The 22,324-nt window shown below is 50.9% G+C and overlaps 6 protein-coding genes across 6 annotated transcripts; 2 read left to right on the top strand and 4 right to left on the bottom strand.

Moving 5' to 3' along the window:
- Positions 1-227: 227 nt before the first annotated feature.
- On the bottom strand, positions 228-2,194 carry BDV14DRAFT_162167 (putative mitochondrial dicarboxylate carrier protein). The gene is made up of 2 exons (XM_073766859.1): positions 910-2,194; positions 228-839 (listed from the first exon to the last, which is right to left on the bottom strand). The coding sequence occupies exons 1-2, from the start codon at positions 1,803-1,805 to the stop codon at positions 791-793; spliced, it is 945 nt and encodes a 314-aa protein (XP_073633835.1). The 5' UTR covers positions 1,806-2,194; the 3' UTR covers positions 228-790.
- A 2,536-nt stretch (positions 2,195-4,730) lies between these two features.
- On the bottom strand, positions 4,731-7,367 carry acuF (phosphoenolpyruvate carboxykinase PCK1). The gene is made up of 4 exons (XM_073776709.1): positions 6,901-7,367; positions 6,725-6,800; positions 6,475-6,675; positions 4,731-6,169 (listed from the first exon to the last, which is right to left on the bottom strand). Exons 1-4 carry the CDS (start codon positions 7,080-7,082, stop codon positions 4,823-4,825), a joined length of 1,806 nt encoding a protein of 601 aa, XP_073633834.1. The 5' UTR covers positions 7,083-7,367; the 3' UTR covers positions 4,731-4,822.
- Positions 7,368-11,506: 4,139 nt separating this feature from the next.
- On the bottom strand, positions 11,507-14,236 carry BDV14DRAFT_206613 (putative plasma membrane antiporter; the record flags this gene model as incomplete). The annotated part of the gene is made up of 8 exons (XM_073774938.1): positions 13,584-14,236; positions 13,438-13,506; positions 13,266-13,381; positions 13,036-13,209; positions 12,562-12,974; positions 12,094-12,509; positions 11,946-12,047; positions 11,507-11,895 (listed from the first exon to the last, which is right to left on the bottom strand). The coding sequence occupies exons 1-8, from the start codon at positions 13,636-13,638 to the stop codon at positions 11,507-11,509; spliced, it is 1,734 nt and encodes a 577-aa protein (XP_073633833.1). The 5' UTR covers positions 13,639-14,236.
- Positions 14,237-15,032: 796 nt separating this feature from the next.
- Positions 15,033-15,963, bottom strand: BDV14DRAFT_194655 (PEX11 family protein; the record flags this gene model as incomplete). Its single annotated transcript, XM_073771970.1, has 3 exons — positions 15,033-15,195; positions 15,255-15,732; positions 15,897-15,963. The coding sequence occupies 3 exons, from the start codon at positions 15,961-15,963 to the stop codon at positions 15,033-15,035; spliced, it is 708 nt and encodes a 235-aa protein (XP_073633832.1).
- An 870-nt stretch (positions 15,964-16,833) lies between these two features.
- On the top strand, positions 16,834-19,217 carry BDV14DRAFT_162154 (proteasome regulatory particle lid subunit RPN7). The gene is made up of 3 exons (XM_073766858.1): positions 16,834-17,408; positions 17,466-18,277; positions 18,325-19,217. Exons 1-3 carry the CDS (start codon positions 16,959-16,961, stop codon positions 18,515-18,517), a joined length of 1,455 nt encoding a protein of 484 aa, XP_073633831.1. The 5' UTR covers positions 16,834-16,958; the 3' UTR covers positions 18,518-19,217.
- A 191-nt stretch (positions 19,218-19,408) lies between these two features.
- Positions 19,409-21,415, top strand: BDV14DRAFT_186530 (putative alanine aminotransferase; the record flags this gene model as incomplete). Its single annotated transcript, XM_073770824.1, has 3 exons — positions 19,409-19,571; positions 19,856-21,111; positions 21,161-21,415. 3 exons carry the CDS (start codon positions 19,409-19,411, stop codon positions 21,413-21,415), a joined length of 1,674 nt encoding a protein of 557 aa, XP_073633830.1.
- Positions 21,416-22,324: the final 909 nt, after the last annotated feature.

Raw genomic sequence — 22,324 nt, 5'->3', positions numbered from 1 at the left:
CAACTGTGGAAGGCACGAACCAATTCACCAGGTACGGAAAGAATGATCTAGATCGTACCTGCCCAATCTTCGGTGAGCGAACGGCGTTCTGTTATATCTCCGCGTTTTCGGCATCCCGGTGAAAAGTAGTGGCTCGTAACTCCGAATGATCCTTCGAGGCGCTCCGTGAGGTCGTCTACTCTGTATATAGCAGTCCTGCTGGGTGGTTACTGGAATCTAGCGGTCAAGCGTGCAATTCCTTCATTTTGGATTCAACTACCTACAATTAGGTACATCCTACAAGTGCGAACAGTTGGGCACTTGCTCATAATGGGTATAGCTAAAAGACAATATTGAGACAGAGGGAAACATAAAGTCACGCTAAGGAGACCGGAGGAGAGCAGTACTCAGACAGTCATTGAGAGACAGGGTAATCCCGAAACAAACTTTCCATACATTACACCAGCTTGTAAAAGAAAACAATGCGGCAGAGATATGCTGTAGGCTTCCAAGCCTCAATGGAATTAATGGGACCCACTCCAGGTAGTCGCACTGCGAGGCCCAGATAAGTATAATGTGGGAAAGGAACGGTAAGCGACGTATTATATACTGCTCGAGGCGTCTGAGAGTGCGCCTTCAATGAAATAACGGCTCGTTCGCATTCTAACGCCAGACTCGCACGCTCGGTGGAGTTGGCGGTGATGTATAGGGGCGCTGTACCCCTGCAGGGTCAGATGTAATGCATTGAAGCTGGCATAATAAGCAACCATGAGGTTCAACCCAACGCCGGGCGGAGTTTCTCCAGTCGCGTTTACTTGGTGATCAGGTTGAGGTAGTCAGCAACGATAAGGGTCACCATGCTAAAAAGTGGAGTAGTGGGTCAGCGATAAGCAACAAGAAAAACAAGGTGTACAGAGTGGGGACACTAACGCATGGGGTGCGATCCGCACATAGTATGTGCCAAAGCCACGGTAAAACCTCAGCCAGCCCTCTTCGTGAACTACTTTGCGTGCACAATCAAACATGCCCTTGTAAGGCAGCTTTCCAGTGTTAGGGTCCTTTTGCTGCTTTTGTAGTCGAGTCTTGACGAAGTCAAATGGAAGCGAAAGGAAACTGGCAAAGAAACCAGCGATCGCAGAGGCCGCAAAGGTTTGATTCTGCGCTGACAGAGTTGTTCGAGTCTTCAACTGAGCTTTTGACTCGGCAAAGAATGCCAATTGGCCTAAGTTCAGAGACATGGCACGCACAACAGTCGGGAAAGCACCAGCCCACAGAGCAGTCACGCCCTCGGCTTTCGAAATGCGGAACAAGGCGTCAATGACGGAGCGGTAGTTAGCCCGAGCCTCGGGTGGCTTGAGACCATCTGATTGCATTCTTACGAGCGCCAGATCTGCTGGGTTACCGATCATGGCGGCGATACCACCAGCCGTCAACCCTGCACCTGCGCGCTCCGCGAATGTCACTTTCCGGTTCGCTGCTTCGGCATTCTTGGTCAAAGTCTTCATGAAAGTGTCGAAGAAACCCAGACGAGCGGTTGTATAAACAGCCTGGCGCAGCAGGCCCGCAGAAAGACCAGTGTAGAGGTCGAGTACCTTCCCGGAGGCGATAATGTTGCGAGCAACGCCCAAAGCTGACGGACGAGGCCCAGAGCGCACACCCTCGCCAGCGAGCTGTAAGCGCACCTTGATCATGTCGATGGGCTGAATCACGACGGTAGCCGTCATACCGGCTAGTCCGCCATTGACAAATGGAAGAGCGGCACGAGTGTATGGTTGGTGTAGAAAGTCGACGGCGGGATGGGCGGACTCTTTCGCAGTAGAGGCCATTTTGGAGGCAACAGAGCTCGTTTAAGGTCTGTATGAAATTAGATAGCTGTATCGTTGGATTATGATTGTTGTCAAAAAGAGCGTAGAGGTTGGGCTGCGGAGACAGAACAAAAGATGGCAATTGACTGACCGATGGTATATAGCGAGAGGAAACGGGAGTAGACAGTAGAGATCCGTTCGAGACGAGCAGCTGGCAATTGCTCGTAGCACCGAGGAAATTAGAGGAAAGAGTGGCTGGTGTGACAGGAATGACGTTGAGGAGGGAGGAGGAGAGGGGGTACGGGAGTACCTCGATGGGTCTTATAGCAGGCAGGAGAGAACCGGGAGAATCAAGGTTTGGGTGGCCAGGAACTGCTCCGAGGACGAGAAACTGGAGAAGGGAAGATGAGGAGAACAAGAAGATAAAACGGAAATGGTACAGCAAGTTCCAAGGTTGAGAGCGCCTTGTCAGATGATTGACGGGGATTGCGTGCGGGGATAACAACAAGGCCTATCAAGCTGTTGTGTGGAAGAGATCAATGCACCGAGCCAACGCAGAGAAGATAAGCTGCAAGTGCTCAACTGTTCTTATAATATAATTGTCCTGCAGAGCAACAGCCGAAAGAGAATCCGAGATCGAGATCCGAGGAGCAAGCAGGATATAGTCCAGCATAAGTAGGCACAGCGTTTACTCCGCTGACGGAAGGGGCAGGCTTAATATTGCAGTTAATACGACGGAGTAATACTGATCCTGGAGCTAGCTAATAAGTGAACTGCTATTCATTGATGTGCTGTCCCCACTGCTCCATTGTAGGGATATTGTTCCATAGTGCAGCCAATTTGCGGGGTGCTGTCCAAGCTGTCGGCATGCATTAGTCTGTTTTGATTTTCCGCTGCTCTCTGCAGAAATGTTATGTTTGCGCGCAGTAACAAGACAAGTTGACGGACGAGTGGCTTCTAATACTACCCTGTATACTCCTCTGAGGTCTGATTGTTCTATTTGATCAAACCCATCGCATAGCTGCAGAGGAGCTGTTATCTTGGCAGGTGTCACTGCCAGCGAGTGGGCCTAACCCCATTTGGCGTGCTCGAACTGGCGGGTTCCCGTTGCGCTTCCCGATCCTCGGGTTACCTTTCTCAACCATCAACACTCAACACCATGGCTCCTTTCTGGCTATCTACTGGCCCAACGATCTACTTATGATACCTATTAAAACCAATGTCTCTCTGTACTTGTTCAAAACACAGCGATGCTCTCTTTCTATACAAACAGTATCCTCAACGAATGCCCGTGGCATTCCTCAACAGTGGAAGTACCATCCCGCCATCCGCCCGACTATCCGAGGGTAGATGGAACCCTGCTGGGAATCGTCTTGCTCCTGATTAGCCTCGTCCGGAGTACCGTCTTCCAGCCCCATCGTGGTCCAGATCGGCTATCACTCTCTTAGCTCCCGCTGTCCCATTCCGCCGTTCCTGGCTGACCTGCCCCACCAGGTATATCATGCCTGTTGACGAATATTCCTCCGCGATTCGGTGCTTTTACATTGCCAGTCGGCGATTTGCTACAGGCTTGCCGGTCTTCCCAGTAGTGTCCTAGCAATCTGTCAATCAGAAAATGCCTCTATACACAGAATTGGTGGTTGCACCGTGACAAGGATATCGCGGCGCCTTAAAATGCCTCATCTCCCTGTTCGACAAGGAGCGCCACCTTGTCTCCGATGCTACATTCTCTGAATCAACCAGCGAGCACGACGGCATCAACAATCTTCAGGTAGACCATCATATCGCATCGTATTGGTCTGGACAAGAGTGCTCCGTCTCCGATTTCGCCGAAATCGGCATTTCCATACCCCGTTAGGGCATCCGTGATATCAACACAATCACCTATGAATCTTGGAAGAAACGGCAACCTCGGGCCTCAGATACCTCCATGGCAGGTGTCACGGATACTTTGACCACGTTCCGTCAGTGCGATCCGTCATGGGTTCGTCCGGAGGAGTCATTCTCCGTGGTGGGACTTCATCTCTATACACTGGAGCCAGACCGCATAGATCACTGGAACTTGAGGATTGAAGCGTCTACATACCAAGAAGTGGAGGGCTTGGGATTCTGCATCTTGGTAGACTGAGTCTAAGCTGAGTACGAGGCTATGAGTTGGATAGAAACTGCGGGATAGCCCCCGGCAAACACCAATCCACTGCGGCATACTATGGCGGACCTCACCTAAACACCTAGACTCAACTAGTGTTGCTTCAGTGACAAGTTCATCATCTGCGTCGGGACAAGCCCGGGCAAACGGCGGAAAAGAGCGAGTAACCGGGCGGTAATTCGGTAAAAGCATCGGTATGCTTTTAGGCTTACAGAGTAGTGACTAAGTCAGTAGATAGACACGTCAAGCTAATAAAATCCAGGGTACGTAGGCTAGGCCTAGCACGACAAAAAGCCGATAATCGCTAGTTGATATCAGGCACGTGGGTTGATGACCCAACGGCCCCCAGCCGGAGGATCTAAGTCCTGCCCCCCAATCTGTTGGGCTAAAGCCTGGGTGGGATGCACGCGGTCTAGTCCACTTACTCTTCAGTCTTCACCGAGATCGATTTCGAGTAAAGGCTCTCCATCCAGTGGGGATTCACGGAGCAGCGTAGTCCATAGCCTCGAATATAAGTGATTCCATCCATTCTTTACCTTCTGGATGTCCTTATCTCACTTCCCAACACTCTACGGTTGCAATTACGATTTTAAGTCCCAGCCTACGAAGAACGAAAAACGAAGAACGAAAAATATTCAAGGAATAGCCACTGGATTGTCTAACAACAACTAACTGACTATTCGCCATCTCAGAGCCAAAAGGCATCGCCAAGTTGTATCATTCCGACTCTCATCAAAGAGAGCAGACAAGCAAGCACAGACCCAATTATGAGGAAAACGCGACACGCCATGCAATAAGACCGGATAAGAAAGGGGGCATCATGGGAATAAAAAATCGTGAAGACGAAGGAAAGAAAAGAACAATTTTGTCAGAAGAGAAAAAGAAAGGTTTACTCCTGCACCACCGGCCCAGCAGCGATGACCTCCTTCGTCGCTTGGTCAGCGTACTTCTCGAAGTTCTCGTTGAAGAGCTTAGCGAGCTTGTTGACTTCGTCGCCGAAACCGGTGGTAGCGGTCCAGCTGTTCTTGGGGTTCAAAAGCTCATCAGGAACACCGGGGCAGCTCTTGGGCACGTGGAGGTTGAAGACGTCGTAGGTCTCGTACTCGGCGTTGGCGAGCTGGCCGTTGTGGATGGCATCCAGGATAGCACGGGTGTACTTGAGTGGGCAGCGCTTGCCGCCCGTTGTGGCACCGGCACCGACCCAGCCGGTGTTGAGGAGCCAGGCGTTGGCCTTGTGCTGGGAGATCTTGTCTGCGAGCATGCGGGCGTAGCGCATGGGGTGGAGGGCAAGGAAGGGCTGAGCGAAGCAGGAGGAGAAGGTGGCTTGGGGTTCTGTGACGCCGTCTTCTGTGCCGGCCATCTTGGAGGTGTATCCTGAGATGAAGTGGAACATTGTTTGCTCGGTGGTGAGCTTGGAGATTGGGGGGAGGACACCGCGGGCGTCGCAGGTGAGGAGGATGATGTTTGTGGGGTGGTTGTCTGACAGGCAGGGAATCTTGGCGTTCTCGATGTATTCGATAGGGTAGGCGCAGCGGGTGTTCTCGGTGAGGGTGGAGTCGTCATAGTTGACCATGCGGGAGATGGGGTCGAAGACGACGTTCTCAAGGACGGAGCCGAAGCGGATGGCGTTGAAAATATCTGGCTCCTTCTCGGCGGAGAGGCCAATGCACTTGGCGTAGCAACCGCCCTCGATGTTGAAGACGCCGCGGTCTGTCCAGCAGTGCTCGTCGTCACCGATCAGGGCGCGCTTGGGGTCGGCAGAGAGGGTGGTCTTGCCGGTTCCGGAGAGACCGAAGAAAACGGTGACATCGCCGTTCTGGCCCTCGTTGGCAGAGGAGTGAAGGGTAAGGACGTTGTGCTTAACAGGCATCTCGTAAAAGAGGATGGTGAAGACACCCTTCTTCATCTCACCAGCGTACTCGGTACCGAGGATAACCATCTCCTTCTCGGCGAAGTTGATGGCGACTGATGTGGCGGAGGTCATACCCTCTGTGAAACGGTTGGCGGGGAAAGAACCCGCGTTGTAGATCACGTAGTCGGGGTGGAAGTGCTCGAGTTCTTGAGGGGAAGGGCGGATAAGCATGTTGCGCATGAAGAGGGCGTGATAGGCGCGCGCGCAAACCACCCGGACGCTGATGCGGTAGCGCTCATCCCAGCCAGCATAACCATCAATAACGTAAATGCGGTTACGGGTGTTAAGGTAGTCGACAGCACGTTCACGGTTGATACGCCAGACCTGAGGCTCTCAGTCAGTATAGTTCGTCTATGTATAGTGACGTCACACGAAGCACCCTGCAAGGCTGCAAGGTCGATGCATGTGGATCCACCAATGACCCACGACAAGCAAGAACAGCAAACAGGACAAGAGGTTGCACAAAGCAAATCCCTCAAATCAGCAGGATATTATGAGGTATTTCTCATGTCGGTCCCACTTCACGGAGGGACAAAGCTTGTGCTGTCGATCCACGTAGTGGCAGGAAAATTGGGAAGAACCAATGCAAGGGATGGAACAAATGAACAGAAAGCTTGGTTGAGACTTACATCAGGAGTCATGGGCTTATTGACGGGTCCCCACCAGACCTCCTTATCTGAGGATTCTTCCTTCACGATACGCTTATCTGAAGGGGAGCGGCCAGTTTTGGCACCAGAGTAGGCTGTTAAGGCACCACTTGATGTGATAGCGGTACCGGTCTCGTAGACAAGAGCATCTTCATAGAGGGCAGCAACAGAAGGGTTGGCAATCTAAAAAAAATTAGTTTGGGCTTAAGAGTAGACGGCATGATGAACATACAATAGCAACGCGCTCGTAGTCAATGTGGGCGTGTTCGTGAAGCTCTTCTTCGAGTTCAGTGTGACCCTTACCCGGTCTAGGATAAAGTCAGTAAGGTGTGCTGATGTTTGAGAAAGTAAGAGCTCCATGAGACAAAGGCGACGAGGTGCATCAAGGACAAGAAGGGGAAGACATACTGAACACCACCAGGGTGCAGGGCAGTACGATTAACAGATGTAGCGACCATTGTTCTGAGCGAGGTAGAGTGATAGTTGTTGTTTCGTTGCTTTGCAATCTGCTGTTGAACAAAGTCTGAGTAGATAGGACCTGGTTCGGGGGGGACACCAGGGGGTATATGTATGTTTGCACCAGGAGCCATGATCGCGAAAGTATGAGCACGGCGAGTACTTCTCTGCGCTTTTCCGACGATGCTTCTCCACAATCTGACGGGAGATGTCGGGGGCTGAGGCCGAAAGGCTCGTCTCGATGACAAAAGGCACTTCACAATAGTCCGGTTGGACCCGAACCCCAGACGAAAGGCACGAAGTGGTTTCGGAAGGCTGAGTGGCTGAGCCAACAAGAAGCCAGGAAAGCCAAATATCGGGATGTTGTTATCAAAGATAGAGCGACACTAAAATGCCTCAGCTGCGGGAGATGCAAGAGAGACGGAGCAGTAGGAGGAAAAGAAATTGACCTGTCGCCAAGGTTGTTCTGTTCTTATGGCTGCGGCAGTGACCACTCTGACTTCCGAAAACAACGAACTTTGTTCTCTTTCCATGACACAACTGAATGGGTTTCTATGAATTTACTGGATGTTCTGACAAAACTCCCCATAGAGTTCCAAGGCAATACAAGGCAGTTCAACGGATCAAGGGAACTGCAAAATGGATGACGTTGAATGAACGCACATCCTGGACCCAGGCAGAGGAGACCATGTGCTAGTAGCGGTTCTAGTGGATGGAGGCTAAGACCCGAATTTGCGGGGGACGAAGCTCTCGGCTAACAAATCGAGACCATGCCCGTCTTGACAAGCTGCCCTGCAAACGGCAGCATTCAACGGTTGATCTACGCCTCAAAAAACTGCCTTTGCAGCTTGTTATCGCTCTACAGACAGCTATTAATTTGGTTCTTTTTGGTGTGTGTCTCTCATTCAACATCAACAAATGCCTCATTCAAGTTCTAGACACGAAAAACAGCTCCGAATGACGAAAGACCGGGATCAGGCTCGGGTTCTCGTGGCCTCCACTAGCCGGATGACTAAATTCCCTTCCGAGGCCAGCCGTCCGTCCGCCAATCACATCTCAGTATTTACATGATTGCCAATCCAGCGCCACTGAACGCGCATTCGGGCAGAAGTCATTGCCGTCCAAGGAAAAGGCTCATTTGCACGCCTTGCTGTGGCAAAGTACGGTAAAAAGGATGAGACACTCACCCGTGATCATTCTTGAGTTGAAACAGGACGGAGTAACCGAGCCTGGCCCAATCTACCGGTCAGGCGCTGGTTACCAGCGGCAGTCTTGACCGGTATTTGTCTGCAAGGCTTCACGTGGTCAATAAATCTAAAAAAGGAGCAAGAGAGTATGTACAGCCACTGTGGGAGAGATGGAGGGAGCTCTGACCACATTGTAGAGACTCTTCCTCTTGAGGTTGGTGTACCCCGCATCCGTCAAGTCTGGACCACGCGGGAATTTCCCCGGACCTAGGCTTGTTACTTGTATACTCCATATTCATTTCCCGTAGAACTGAGGTTCATTGCCCTTCGGTTTCTCCGGTGGCTGTATATCCTCAGGGTAAACATTCTTCATTTCTGGAGGTAGCTCCCGTATCATCTCCATATATCCCCGAAATAGCCTGAGGCCCTGGAGGTCTGGAAACTGGAGTAGTCGAGATCCACAAATCGGGCAAGATAGGAAGGAATCCGATTCATGTGCAAAACCGGCTTTACCCTTTCGAAATTAACGCCAGGGACGGGGCTTGAGACTAGAACATGGTGGATATGCAGGGGTTCCAGATCCCGGAAGATTTAGGAACTGCAACCTGATACTTCATTTTTGAGAGCCGCAGCAACAGACGCAAAATGCAGGCATCCTGTTACACCTGCAGTCGCCATTAAATCCCTCATGGAATCATAAAAGGGGACAGTCAATACCGAACACATCAGAACAAGGATCAGCGGTATGGGCTCCCTTCAAAGCACGGCATTTCCTCCTAGTCATGCTGCTGTGTTTGTGGTCAGGGCAAAGCACTCAATATCTGCGCAGCCACTACATCCTGCATAGTTCCTATCTCACCGCAAGTCAGTCACGCCTGCAGCAGTACCCAAGTATTAAAGTAGCCTTGGGCACCTCACGCTTACCTGGGGCCAACACTGAATACACCCGGTTTTAGCTTGACTCGGGTAATCGCGAATCGGAGCGATAGATAACGCAGCCAACCCAATAACATCCGCCGTGATATCGGAGTCCCGAGCGGCACATCTCGCGCATGTTCCAGTTGCACACAAGACTGTTCAAAAAGGGAACAGTCGGGATCGAAACTCGGAGTTTGAAAAGCTAAACGTGCATCAGCAAACACCTGCGAAAGAAACAGCTCCGAGACCGCTCTCTGAACTTCACGGAGGAGCGACCCGCCCACTGCACTTTCTCAAATAAAGGGCTTCTCCAACTTTCCGGGACAGGAAGGCGCGATCATGAATACGCGGGTCCTCGATATGGAAGGAGCCATCCTAGGCTTTCAGGAAGGCACGACAACAGCCCGCGATCGTCTGGATACGGCAAGAACCACCAAACTCCAGCTGGGGACGGAACCACGCAGTGCGAGCATCATCATGCCTTCTTATCTGAATTATTTCTTTGGCTTCTCTCATAACGAGATCTCGACAGCAAGGACTCACCACCAGCACTTACCTTGACTGCTTCTGGCATTCCAGGTCTTCGAGTCACAGCGGTGCGCTAACAAAATGAACTTGCGTGTACAAAGGATCAATCATCGTCAATGCTTCTCGATATAGAGAGAGTCATAGCGGGCTCTCAGCTGGTCTCAGAATATACTGAGGTCTCAACGGGTTACGTTGCAAGGACAGGAGCAAAAGTGCACTTACCTCAGCCAGTGACTATTACCCAACTCAACAAGAGGAAAGAGCGATCGAAGCTGCTCCAGTCCTGAGAATGGAAGGAGAAATGCCGCACCTCTGCTTTTAGGAATGCGCGAAGGGCGTCTTTTGAAATAGGAAGAGACGGGGAACAGGAAGGAGCGACCAGGCCACGCAGGTGTAGGCATGGAAGGGCCCGCCGTCGCGTGTAGAGACACTCTGGGAATTGATAGACTTGCACGGAGGAGAGTAGCGAGGGTGCTGCTGTCCAAGGAGTGGTCTCTATATAGTTCTTGAAGGGTGAGTACGTAGCTACTTAAGTTATTATTAGGACCAATGGTACTATCGCGGCTATGGAAAGACCATTTGAAGGCACAATCCATATAGAGACGTTCACTAATAATGAGGCCATCATCACTAGACCAATCGCTCAGCGATTGGTCGAATGTCTAGATATACCATTGCAAATATCGCAACTTGGGAGCTTAAACGTGGGCTGGGAAGGTCTTGTCAATACGGCGTTTTGTAGATCTTCTCTATATTAGAGCGATGTTTGGCGATGATAGTTCTACGATGATATTTCTAGAAATATGATAGTCGACCTCTTCTGTAGGTCGTATCAAGACAAGGAGGTTGGTTGAGGGCATTAGTAAACGGAAGATATATATTGGACGATGGGGCATGAGAACGTGGAGAACGTCAAGTAAGGCCAAGCTATAGGGCTCCATAGAATACGCCAATTTATACGGCATTCATGCTAGAAGACGACCAGGTTCGTTTAGGGAGAGCATTCACAGCCCAAACCATCCAATGCCAGAATGACAATAAAAAGACCCTTGATAACGCCCCCCCGGTTGAGTGGCTGACAACAAGGCGCCCGAACCAATTGACTGGCAACTGGCAAGCCTTACAAGGAAGCCAGCGCTCGGTGCGTGCCCAGCTTTGTGTACTCCGCGACCACCAATCACTCTGCAGCGTGCACCACCTCCCCGAGGGCACTCCCCGGAGCGAGGAGCGATCGGTTTCGCGAAGGGCCATATTGCATCAAATAACGGCCAATAGCTTCGCATACAAATCGCACCTGGCACGGCCCTGTGACTCTTAAACACTCCGGGATTCCACTCAAACAACCAATCATCCACCAGTCAAAGCGGGGCTTCAACACCACCAGCAGCGGGGTAGCAGATAAAAACAACACCACCGCACTGACTCAACTTCTTCAACTCTCTGTCAACACATATCTTTGAATATCCCGAAAGCTTCTCTGTTGAGAAATCAAGGTAAGTTCATCGCGCCATCTGCAAAGGCCCACCAAGTGTGCTAACAAAAGTGAATAACAGCATCTCCCGTCGCAACCCAACACAAACCCTCTCGCGATAACAAAATGGCCGGTCACAACGCATGCCCCAAGTGCGGCGCTACCATTGAGGGCGAGAACAAAAGCTGCGGTTCCTGCGGCAGCGTACGTGTTTACCTACTGCCATCGTATCGGAGGCTCACAAACTGATTTCAACAGACCTGCCCCGTTTGAACGGAATCGAACATCTGAAGAAATGAGGTATCGATAACTGGCGGCGTAACCTCTATCGATAACGATCGGATAGCAGGACTGAAGGGGTATATCATCGAGAACGCGGACGAGATGACGAGTCATGAATGAATAATACCGTACTTTTTTTACCGATCATGTAGCGTAGATTTCGCCGGTGTCTTCAGACTATCTCTCTTGTGGCCGCTTCACGGCTTGAGCGTCGTGTTGACTCCCGCGAAAGTGCCGTTCCTAGACTGTCAGACACCGAATTACGCTCGTCGCGATTGATCCTTTCCATGGACTCTCGCGGAGGGCCCGGTTCTCGCTCGTCATCCGAGTCCCCGTAAGTGTTTAGTCGGTTTGGCTCAGAAAATCGGTTGTTTATCATCACAGAGTGCCGTTTCGGGTCAGCTGTGCTGTTGTTCGGTAGTGGCTCGTTTTCGGATAACAGGACGACCTCCACGGGGTGATCGTAGATCTTTGGTATGTTGAGGGCTTTGTAGAACATGTCCAGAATAGGGACCGACAAGCCATGCACGACGATCGAGAATAGAACGAGCCAATATACCACTGTGCTTGTTATTAATACTCGCTTTTATAAAGAATGGAAAATGACATACCTGGCCTCATAGTAGCAGTCAAATGATTGATTTCTTCATCACTTTCTCCCGGATCGGGGAACAACCGCCTGGCGTACTCAACGTACAAGATCGCTCCAACCCCTGTGAATGTAAGTATAAACCTGGTTATGGCAGAGAAACGACGTACCTATGGGGCCAAAATGCCCCATAAATAAAGCCTCTTTCCAGCTGGTACAAACCTCTGGCATGAATCGATATCCCATCATAATTGCAGGAATACGACGAAACAGTAGAAGCAGGATTCCTAATCCCAGGAGACGAGGGACAGTTATTCCAGTTGTGCTGGGCATGTGAAACTCCGCCCAAGGCATGACGGCACCAAGGTACCCAAAGATTGCATAATTAAGAATGGTTTCGAGTGACGAATTGAACGAGTCATGTCGCATCTGAAGCTCCGCATTATACAGTCCATCCCAATTCAGCATACTACCTGCTATAAAACAGGCCAAAGTTTCGTCTGAACCGAAACAACCACATGATCCAACAATGAATACCCCGAGCGCTACCGGTACAAGAGTGAAGCAACCAGGATCAATCCACTGCCTGTTGAAGATGAGCATCGGGCTGTAAGCTGACGAATGGAGCTTTGGCATACCTCTTAGCCGACATGTTAAGCGCTTTACGGCAGACGAACCCCACAACGACTCCATAAGCGGTACCCAAAACGATCATGTATAGAAATCCTTCGACAAACCAATGCTTCAGAGCAGTGCCTGCACCTCCTCCAAAACGCCCGCTGTCTGTTGCACCAAGGGGATCATAGCCTTCTCTTCCAAGGTCGAACTCCTCTAAAACAACGGCGTTGGCAGGAGTGTCGGCATATCGAAGAAGCGATATACCAAGCAGTAGAAATGGGAATGCGAAGCCGTCATTCGCGCCTGCCTCTGAAGAGATAAACTCCCGAAGATGTCGACGGACATAATTATCTGCGAAAGGTCCTTTGGCAATAGCTTGGGATAGGATGGGATCTGTACAAGTCACGCAGGAGCCAATGATGAGAGCTGCAAGCTGTTATCGCATTACCGGTTAGCATCCACCTAATTCGGGGGTTGTGAGACAAAAATCGTACGAATGAGATACGGGGATTCATCAACTTGATACAGGCCGATGTTATGATCCATCCTATGGCCATGAGGGGCATTAAACAGATCAACATTTCCTTCAAGCGGCGCTTTAGATACTTCTTCGGTAACTCATATCCAACCTTGACCAACTGGAAACCGATCACAATTCGAGCCAGTGCCTGGCCATAGTTAGCGCATGTCTCAAAATGGCACTCGTACTACGATAAGAGCGTACTTGTGTGGTTTCGCTGATTTCACTCTCGCCCGTACTTTGACTTCCCTCAGGATAGGGGATTCTCAACAGATTGGCAGCGTAGGGACCAAAGATAGCACCGGTGATGAAAGCGGGTACTAGGATAGGTGATAAGTCAGTGGATTGTGGGAGAATCGATAAGCCTTCGACGCACATGCTTCGCCGGAAAACCATCTTTGCTTAAGTTTTAGTGATACAAACCCAAAAAGCAGAGCATATAAGCCTTGAATGAGACGCCGTTAGCTTGAAGTCGACCAGGAGTCGACCAGGAGGGGGTTATAACGAAGCAGGTGTACTAACTAGAAACCACAAGTAGAACATTCAGATCGCTTAGATCGAGAATGGGGTGTAGCATCGTATACGAATAATCCTCGTATACCTTCTCTGGCCACAGCTACGCAAAGGTCGAGAAGATAGAGGTATTGACTGGCTGCCCCGTGGGTTTGAGCCGTCAAAAAGCGAATAGAGCTGACCACGAGTAGCTTGAGAATCTCAAGCCAAGCAAGTAATGACTATCAACAACAAAGACGATGATTCCGTGGCGTCAGGTCTCAGGGGGATTGTCCGAATATCAGACAGGTTGGAATTTCGTGGATTTGCGTGACGGAAGGGGAATGCATCATCAGCGGCAGTCTGCAGCGCATATTCGACCCCTTGGTCCATTTTTACAAACAAAATGCCCTTCAGGCATATCACCCAGAGTGGGTCATTGCATGCGCCCTTGCGCTGCAGAGTGCAGACACAGACTCGCCGTCGGCTGTGGGCAAGAGAGCCACGACGACCAAAAAAATGAAACGTGAACAAAGTCCAACGCATGTGGCTTCGACGAACCGCATCAGATTCTCAGGGACATGATCGTCAGATTCAGATATGATAGGAGGCGGAGACAAAGTGGATGTGGAAACGGAGTCCGAGGTTCCGGCGCGAAGGCATTCTTTGCTGATCTCACAGTTCCAATGTTGTTTTAGAGCTGGTGGCGCTAACTTGAGGCCAGGCTATTAGTGAATGTGGCGCTTAAACACAGTAGATCAGCTCCTTGGATCCAATGAGACGTCGAGATGATGCAAACATACTCTGAATATATCTAGTCTGGAGTAGGAGTTTCCACTCCCTCAGACTTGCTTTTGCTGCTGGCAACCGGTTAGAGAGGACTAAGGGAAGATGCATCTCATTAGAAATGGCCAACAACGAAGTGGTAATAAAAGCCCATCTGTGGTAAGAACATCAGAGGGCGAAGCTGCGATGACAACAAACAAGCTTTCTGAAGGTTGAGCTATCATTCTTCTGCTGGGTGGAATGGTGAAGCTGTCAAGATGGTTGGAGGAGCTCTGACGGAGCAGGTGGGTCATGATCGACCGGTCATGCCTGAGGCAGGCGGAGCTTAGGCGTCAAGACCCAGGCTCAGATAGGAGAAAGCAGCACGCTATTGGATTTGACAGGAACATATGAAACTGGAATCTAAAATACACATACACCGTGGAAATCTGTACTTGAATATAGTCGAAAAGCAAAGCCGTCTAGGCCGAACTCGAAATCCAATATGTGAGCCCAGAGGATGTGTCGACTTCAACACAGACCTGAATCCATGGCCCAACGCACTGACACAAGGAGAGCTGAAACATGCTCCAAGTTGTTGGCGAATCATCACGAGCCCATAGGTATCTAAAGGCTAAGGATTTATCGATAGCCCCCAACCATCATACACAACCCATCGCAAGATTGTCTCCGGGACCTTCAAGAATTGATTGTTCAAACGCTCTTTCGCCATTGGCTGACCACGCCAATCAAACTGCTAACTGTACCCGCAATACCGACAAGTCCATCGTCGAGGGTAGCAATACCAAGGGCGGAAACGGGGATGGTTAGGTCGCAAAGGTCTGAGATAAGTTGAAGCCGGGCGGCGGCACGTTCCCTGTGAGCAACCTGGTTAGCGCGATGGTCTATCACGATGTTGTGGCTTTAAATGCATACTTTTCAAGCTTCTTGGCTTCCACAACCCCTTCGCCCTCCTTAAGATCCAAGGTCTTCTGCTTTTCATTGAGCCTCCACAGAGTATAGCCACCCGCGAGCGCGCTGCAGACCAACCCAGAGAACCAGGCGCGGTAAGCCGAGTCCTGCAGGCGCTTGGCACTAGCAAGTTTGCGGACACCAATAGTATCGATAACAGTGACTGTGTCGAGGGACAAGTACCCAGCATAGCCGAGCTGGCGACCGATGGCCAGGTAACGAAGTACGGGGTCGATGGGGCCCTTGTTGTCAGAGGCAAGAGCAGCAGCTTTGAGATGTTCAATGAACTTTCCAATTCTCAAAATCTTTCGTGTTGTTCCGAACTGTTTCTTGATCGCGTTGTATGGAGCAATAGCGGTTTGCGGTTGATTCGTGCGGTAGAGGTACCATGCGTAGAAGCGTGAGAAGTATTGTAGGGTACGGAGGATCTTATCACGTCCAACTATAAAAGGTTATTAGATTATTGCCGATGAGCTGATGATCAGTCCTCGCCCTCCCTCCGCTTCGACTCCCAATAACAGCTCCTCCTCCGCTCTTTTGAGCTCCGTCATGGTTGTCGGGAATCAAAGCGATGGCGTAGACGAGGTATTCAAGTGTCTCACATACCCGTTGTGGCCACAAAGCGCAGGTAGTGCGCAAGGGCAGGATGGTAAATCAAAGCGTCAGCGACCATTTCGCGGTATGTCACGTCGTCAAATGGCTCTAGAGTCGTCTGAAAATGGGTGATGAGCCCCAGAAAGTCGTGCGATGGGTGAGAAGGAAAGCGGATCGATGACAGGCCAGCTGGAAAAAGTAGAGAAGGAAGTGTTAATTGAAGGAGATGGGCAGCTCCACAAAGAAATAAAGTCAGAGATGGAGAAAGACGGGGGAGGGGAAGGAGGGAAATGGATCGGTAAATGAAGTCGCCGAGTCTGGAGAGTGTCGCCGTCGGCCCATGAACCTCGGCTTAGCTCCTCCGGGACTTTCCCCGTGCTCCAACCGGTCTTCTCTCCTTTGAACTTCGGATATCTTTCTAATACGAGATTTACACAACAGCTTACTGCTTTCTCAGCTGTGTTACGATGACGCCTTTAAGACTTACAGTGTAATGGCGTGGCTCTAAGAGTGCAGTATTCCAGATAACATATGCACTATCCAGGAAACGACGAGGAATTGGCGAAGGAAACTTCTTGAGGAGTCATTCAGCTACTAGAAGAGCATAGATAACTCTTGCGAAACTGACTGCCAATTCAGTAACAGTTGACGACTTCGGTTCTGAGGTCATCATTAAGCGGTCGAAGTCCTGCTAGTTGTGTCTTTGCCCTTCATGCATTGTAGAATCGTCTCTCCAAAGAGACGAAATAACACACTATGGCACGCCATCAATAAGAGAGATAATCGATCTCAAAAGGCCCTCTGAATGATGGTCACCTTGACATAGCGGACGTGCTCGCTGGAGAAGTCCAAAGAAACCTGGAAGGTCTGGCTCGGGGCTGGAAAAACTTTCTACCAGCTGAGCTTGTGTCAGCTACCAGAGTGACGAACGGACCTGATACCTGCATCAACAACATCTCATCCACGCGGCTCCCCGACTCCATCTCAGGAATCTTTTTAGCCACTTTTCTACCTGTTCCTCCATTTCAAACTAACCCACTCGATATCTCTGCTTTTCCCTTCTCCGCCGTCATCATGGGGTCCGATCCTCAATACATCAAGTACCCCGACCTCTCTCTCGCCCAACATGTCTTTAATCTTTCCAATCCGGCATGCCCCCAGACAGTGCGACAGACTTCGACAAAGAAGCTCCAAGAGGCTATTACGGAAAGAAAGATGGCTCCCTTCTACCGACATCTTGCCCACCCCATCGAAGGCGTTCTGAACCATTCAGGCGAGAGTGCCACCCAGTCACGTTCGTCAAACGCCGGCAAGCCGCTCAGCACCCTGGCATCGCGAAGATTGTCGCAAAAGATCGAGTTCCCCTGGGATGAATCGTTGTATCAGAAGCTCTTGGAGGACAACCAAAAGGAGCTGGCCGAATTCCAGAAGGAAGAGGATGAGGCGGAGGAAGCTGCTGGAGAGACCGAGGTGCAGGCTGCGCGCGGGAAACGTGCCGAATTCTGGGCGCGGGTAGGAGATAAGGTACGTTTTGGCATAATATTTGTCAGCTAGTTGGTATACTGATGCTTGGTTTGATAGGACAAAGCTATCGAATCCCACGAAACCGTTCTCGAGAAGACGACGTTCCTGGGGTCAAAGATCGACCTGACGCTTGCCATGATTCGGATCGGACTCTTCTTTGGAGATACTCTTTACGTTAAGAAGAACATTGAGCGAGCGGAGGCTCTGATTGAAAGCGGTGGTGATTGGGACAGGAGAAACCGTCTCAAGGCATACAAGGGATTGCATCTGCTCACGATCCGATCTTACAGCTCAGCTGCTCCTCTCCTTCTCGACAGTCTGTCCACATTCACCAGCTACGAGTTGTGCAGCTACTCCGCTCTTGTCATTTATGCAGTTCTTGCAGGTTCCCATTCGCTGAAGCGCGTTGACTTCAAGGCCAAGGTAGTGGATGCTCCCGAGATCAAGGCCATTCTTGGCTCAGGCGAAGACCGCCTGGCTGCTTTGACCGGTGAAATCTCCTCTGGGCCCGGAGCCCAAGATGAGGAGATGAAGGATGCATCTACCTCGACTACTAAGACGGCCGTGAACCTGACTACCTTTGGCGGCAACTCTGGCATCCAGGCAGAGGCTGAGACACCTATCGACTTTACACCTCTTTCAAACCTAGTCAGCAGCTTGTACAACGGCAACTACCGGACATTCTTTGTTGCTCTCGCAGCTGTCGAAGACAACTTTTTGACTCAGGACCGATACCTATACGAGCACCGGGCTTGGTTCGTGCGTGAGATGAGACTCAGGGCCTACCAACAGCTTCTGCAAAGTTACCGCGTGGTGGGATTGAACAGCATGGCTAGTGATTTCGGTGTCACGGTGGACTTTTTGGACCGGTAAGTAACAGCGCATATACTGATGAACGGAAGATTAACAGTCACAGTGATCTTGCTAGGTTCATTGCGAACGATCGAATTGCGTGCACCATCGACCGAGTCAACGGCATCATCGAGACGAACCGACCGGATGACAAAAACAAGCAATACGCCGACGTTGTGAAACATGGGGATTCTCTGATTACAAAACTCCAGAAGTATGGCCAAGCTGTACGCCTGCGGGGAAGTGAGCGGAGCTAGATGAAGAGGATAATATCGATGTACGGGTCAAGGGAATGCCACCCTTGTTGCATTACGGCGTCGCCTGATCAGTAGCGCTTTAGGATTGAGCCATTGAGCGAAGGGGATCTGTGTCATCAATATACTCATATAACTTCATCAGAACGAAGGAATGTAAACCTGGATGCCACTGTATCATACAAGACTCATGATATACCCAAGATGTCATCGATCTCCTGATCTAATTTCCGTGTCCGACGCAATGGGCCCATTGAGTCTCGGCATCATGACTTCTTTACCAGATCTATAGAGTCATATCTCATGAAGAGATAGCAGATAAAGGCTATATGATGCATCTACTCCTAAAAGTCCCTCAAATAATCTTCGTCGAGTAGACCGAGAAACCCAAACTATATAGCGGGAGGCCGATTGTCGGGAAGATCCGGGCGTCTCGTGGGGGTGCCAAATCCGACCCAGGACACCGGACACGACATTCGACAGGGATCTGGCTAACTGCGATCCTTGTAGATTTGAGTCACGATCTCTTGGCTTGAATGTACCACGCCATCGTCAGGAAATCACCGCTCAATCTAGCATTGCAGGGAATGAGATGCGCATACAATTGACCGGGTCAGGAACTATGTGGCTGAGTCAGCACCGATCATCGGCGGCCCCTCTTGATTGTCTCCAAAATTCGCGTTTCAATTTCCACTCCTCACACTGTAATTTGCTGCTCAACGCTCGATTCCGATTGCCAGCAAGACAGCGTCAGTTGTCGGACTTCTTGTTCGCCCAGCCAGATTTGCCCTCAGCCTTTAACCCCCCGCGTTTGCCCCCACGGCGGAGAAGGCTTGACCGTGCTATTGGCTGCCACTTCTTCATCGACAACTGTTGCGGAAAAGGTCCCAGATCATGGCCTGGCAAAGGATGGCGTCCCAGATGCGGACACCGCTGCGGCGAGCAGTGATTTCCCGGCCGAATAATGCTCGGTTTGCGCGGGCTCTGAGCCAATATTCTCAGCCTCGATCGTTCTCCAAGGCTGCGTTAGCCGCGGAAAGGTCGAATATGCTTTCGGGTAAGTTATTCGGGAACCCCCGAGAGCCTGACGCCCGTCCCCTCCGCCTGCCTGATGTCTCCAGTCTCCATCATGATTAACCACGTCGGTGGTCTGGGCAGAGTCCACACCTCGTGACATCTTATTCCTGGACAAGTGATTTAAGAGCATTCCGTTTCAGCTGCTTTTGAGTCACCGTTTCTCCCCGGTCTACAAATGGAACCACTCGCCCTACTGCGTGGCCAGACCTGAGATACCCACCGCATAAGCTTCTTATACACTGACGCTTTTCTCAATTGAACCAGACTACACAATGACGAACCGAACGATCGTGCCCAATGCTGCGCAGCAGCGACAACTCTCAACCGCTGCTGTTCGCTGTTTGAATGTGGACAACATCAACTCGAACGTCAAGGCCGCCAAGTATGCTGTCCGTGGTGAGCTCGCCGTAAAGGCGGAGGAATACCGGGTGAAATTGGCCCAGGGTGACAAGTCGCTGCCATTCGACAGTGTCATCTTTGCCAACATTGGTAACCCCCAGCAGCTCGACCAGAAGCCCATCACCTTCTTCCGCCAAGTCCTCAGTCTTCTCGAAAACCCTCTGTTGCTGAGCAACAAGGAAGTCCTCCGCACCTCTTTCGGCTACCAGGACGATGTCATCGAGCGGGCCGAGCAGCTTCTTGCGGAAGTCCAGAGCGTCGGCGCATACAGTCACAGCCAGGGTGCCCCTCTTATCCGAGAGAGCGTGGCCAAGTTCATCGAGGAACGTGACGGATTCCCTGCTGACCCTCAATCACTGTTCCTCACTGGTGGTGCCTCGTCTGGTGTCAACACCCTCTTGAACGTTATCTGCAACGGCCCCAACGCCGGTGTTCTTGTCCCAATTCCCCAATACCCTCTGTACACAGCTACTCTCTCCCTTCTGAACGCTCAATGCGTTCCCTACCACTTGGAAGAGCAGAAAGCTTGGGGTACTGACGTCAACACGATCAAGAAGTCTTTGCAGCAGGCCAAAGCCGCTGGCACTGACGTCCGCGCCATCGTCGTTATCAACCCCGGTAACCCTACCGGTGCTTCTTTGAGCCCAGAGGACATCAAGAGCGTTCTCGACGTTGCTGCTGAGGAGAAGCTCGTGGTTATTGCGGACGAGGTCTACCAGACCAACGTCTTCATCGGAGAGTTCACATCGTTCAAGAAGCGTCTCCGCGAGCTGCAGCAGGAGGTCTCGGACAAGTACGACAATGTCGAGCTTGTCTCACTTCACAGCACATCCAAGGGTATGGTTGGTGAGTGTGGTCACCGTGGTGGTTACTTCGAGCTGGTCGGCTTTGACCCCGAGGTTGCCGCTCAGGTGTACAAGTTTATCAGTATCATGCTCTGCCCTCCCGTCATCGGCCAGTGCTTGGTCGAGCTCATGGTCAACCCTCCCAAGCAGGGTGAGCCCAGCCTCGAGTTGTACCAGAAGGAGTACAACGGCATCCGTGACGGCCTGAAGAAGCGCGCCTTTGCGTTGTACGAAGCCTTCCAGCGCATGGAGGGTGTTGAGTGCCAAGAGCCTCAGGTACGTCTGTAGTTCTACAGCTAGTCGACTTAACTAACATCACGTGCAGGGCGCCATGTACCTCTTCCCCACAATCACACTCCCCCCCAAGGCCGTTGAAGCCGCGGCCGCAGAGAACCGCGCCGCCGACGAATTCTACTGTCTCCGCCTCCTCGACGCCACCGGTGTCTGCGTCGTTCCAGGCTCTGGCTTCGGCCAGAAGGAGAACACGCTCCACTTCCGCACGACCTTCCTCGCCCCAGGCACAGACTGGGTGGAGCGTATCGTCAAGTTCCACTCTGAATTTATGGCCAAATATAAATAGAAGCTTGAATGTATGATGGATAGGCATCAGCGTTACGATTTGTTATCATCGTTGAAATATCAACATATAGAGCGGCAATTTGGTTGGTTGCCAGTTGCCACACGGCGCTTAGCTCGGTTGGAATTTGGACTTGGTCTGTCTGGATAGTACTGCATCTCTGCTCCGTGTATATACCCCAATGCACAACCATTCAAAACATCTCGCTTCGTGCTTTCTTTCAGTAAACCAAATAACCTATCACATGGTGTTTCCGTCTTAGATATCAAGTAGATAGATCATGCACCCAACCTCCCACAACATCAATCAGCCGTGCCCGCCCAAATAGAAATGCTTAGTCTACGAGTACGAACCGAATCAAAGGAATAAATTACAGGCCCGAATCAAAATCGAAATCCAAACTCGATTGATCAGTGCTTGCCTCGACCTCTCTAGAAAATTGTCCGTCTCGACCATGGTCAACGCGCCGTTCATCCGCCACGGGTACGTAGATCTGGTTCTACGATTCTACCCAATTTCTGGGACTACTATATCCGTCGTATGGCCGTTGAAGTACCTAGTCTAGGTACGTACCAGAAGCATCAATGAAGAAAGAATCTGCAGGAGTATTACGATCATGTCGATTTTGATCTCGTCTAACCCGGGTCCAGCCCGTTCGTTACCTAGTCATGTCATGTAAGTATTCAATCTCCCCCGAGCAACTGACCTTACTCCGTGCTGTCCAATGCTATGCCAGGTATGTTACTTGTACGATCCCAGCCATCAAACAAGACCAGGGATGAACAAAAAATCTTACAAACCGGCTAACCGGCATCCAAGCACAAACCTAACAAACAAAACAACGTCGTAAGTTCGTAACTTCGTAAAAAACACTATCCCTGGTAAGTTTGTGTGGCACGGATGACGCAAAAG

Source organism: Aspergillus stella-maris (genome assembly GCF_047715825.1).
Source record: "Aspergillus stella-maris strain CBS 113639 unplaced genomic scaffold BDV14scaffold_1, whole genome shotgun sequence".
Lineage (NCBI taxonomy): Eukaryota > Fungi > Ascomycota > Eurotiomycetes > Eurotiales > Aspergillaceae > Aspergillus > Aspergillus stella-maris.
The sequence above is the reverse complement of the archived record's forward strand: the minus strand, read 5'-3'. Positions and strand labels throughout refer to the sequence as shown.

Excerpts from the sequence above, each read along its gene's own strand:
- BDV14DRAFT_162167 (XM_073766859.1), bottom strand. The coding sequence starts at position 1,805 with ATGGCCTCTACTGCGAAAGAGTCCGCCCATCCCGCCGTCGACTTTCTA. Across the intron at positions 840-909 it reads GTGCGGATCGCACCCCATGC|CATGGTGACCCTTATCGTTG; the intron begins GTTAGTGTCCCC and ends TCCACTTTTTAG.
- BDV14DRAFT_162154 (XM_073766858.1), top strand. The coding sequence starts at position 16,959 with ATGGGGTCCGATCCTCAATACATCAAGTACCCCGACCTCTCTCTCGCC. Across the intron at positions 17,409-17,465 it reads GGGCGCGGGTAGGAGATAAG|GACAAAGCTATCGAATCCCA; the intron begins GTACGTTTTGGC and ends TTGGTTTGATAG. Across the intron at positions 18,278-18,324 it reads ACGGTGGACTTTTTGGACCG|TGATCTTGCTAGGTTCATTG; the intron begins GTAAGTAACAGC and ends TAACAGTCACAG.
- acuF (XM_073776709.1), bottom strand. The coding sequence starts at position 7,082 with ATGGCTCCTGGTGCAAACATACATATACCCCCTGGTGTCCCCCCCGAA. Across the intron at positions 6,801-6,900 it reads CTGCACCCTGGTGGTGTTCA|ACCGGGTAAGGGTCACACTG; the intron begins GTATGTCTTCCC and ends ACTTTATCCTAG. Across the intron at positions 6,170-6,474 it reads ATAAGCCCATGACTCCTGAT|GTCTGGCGTATCAACCGTGA; the intron begins GTAAGTCTCAAC and ends TGAGAGCCTCAG.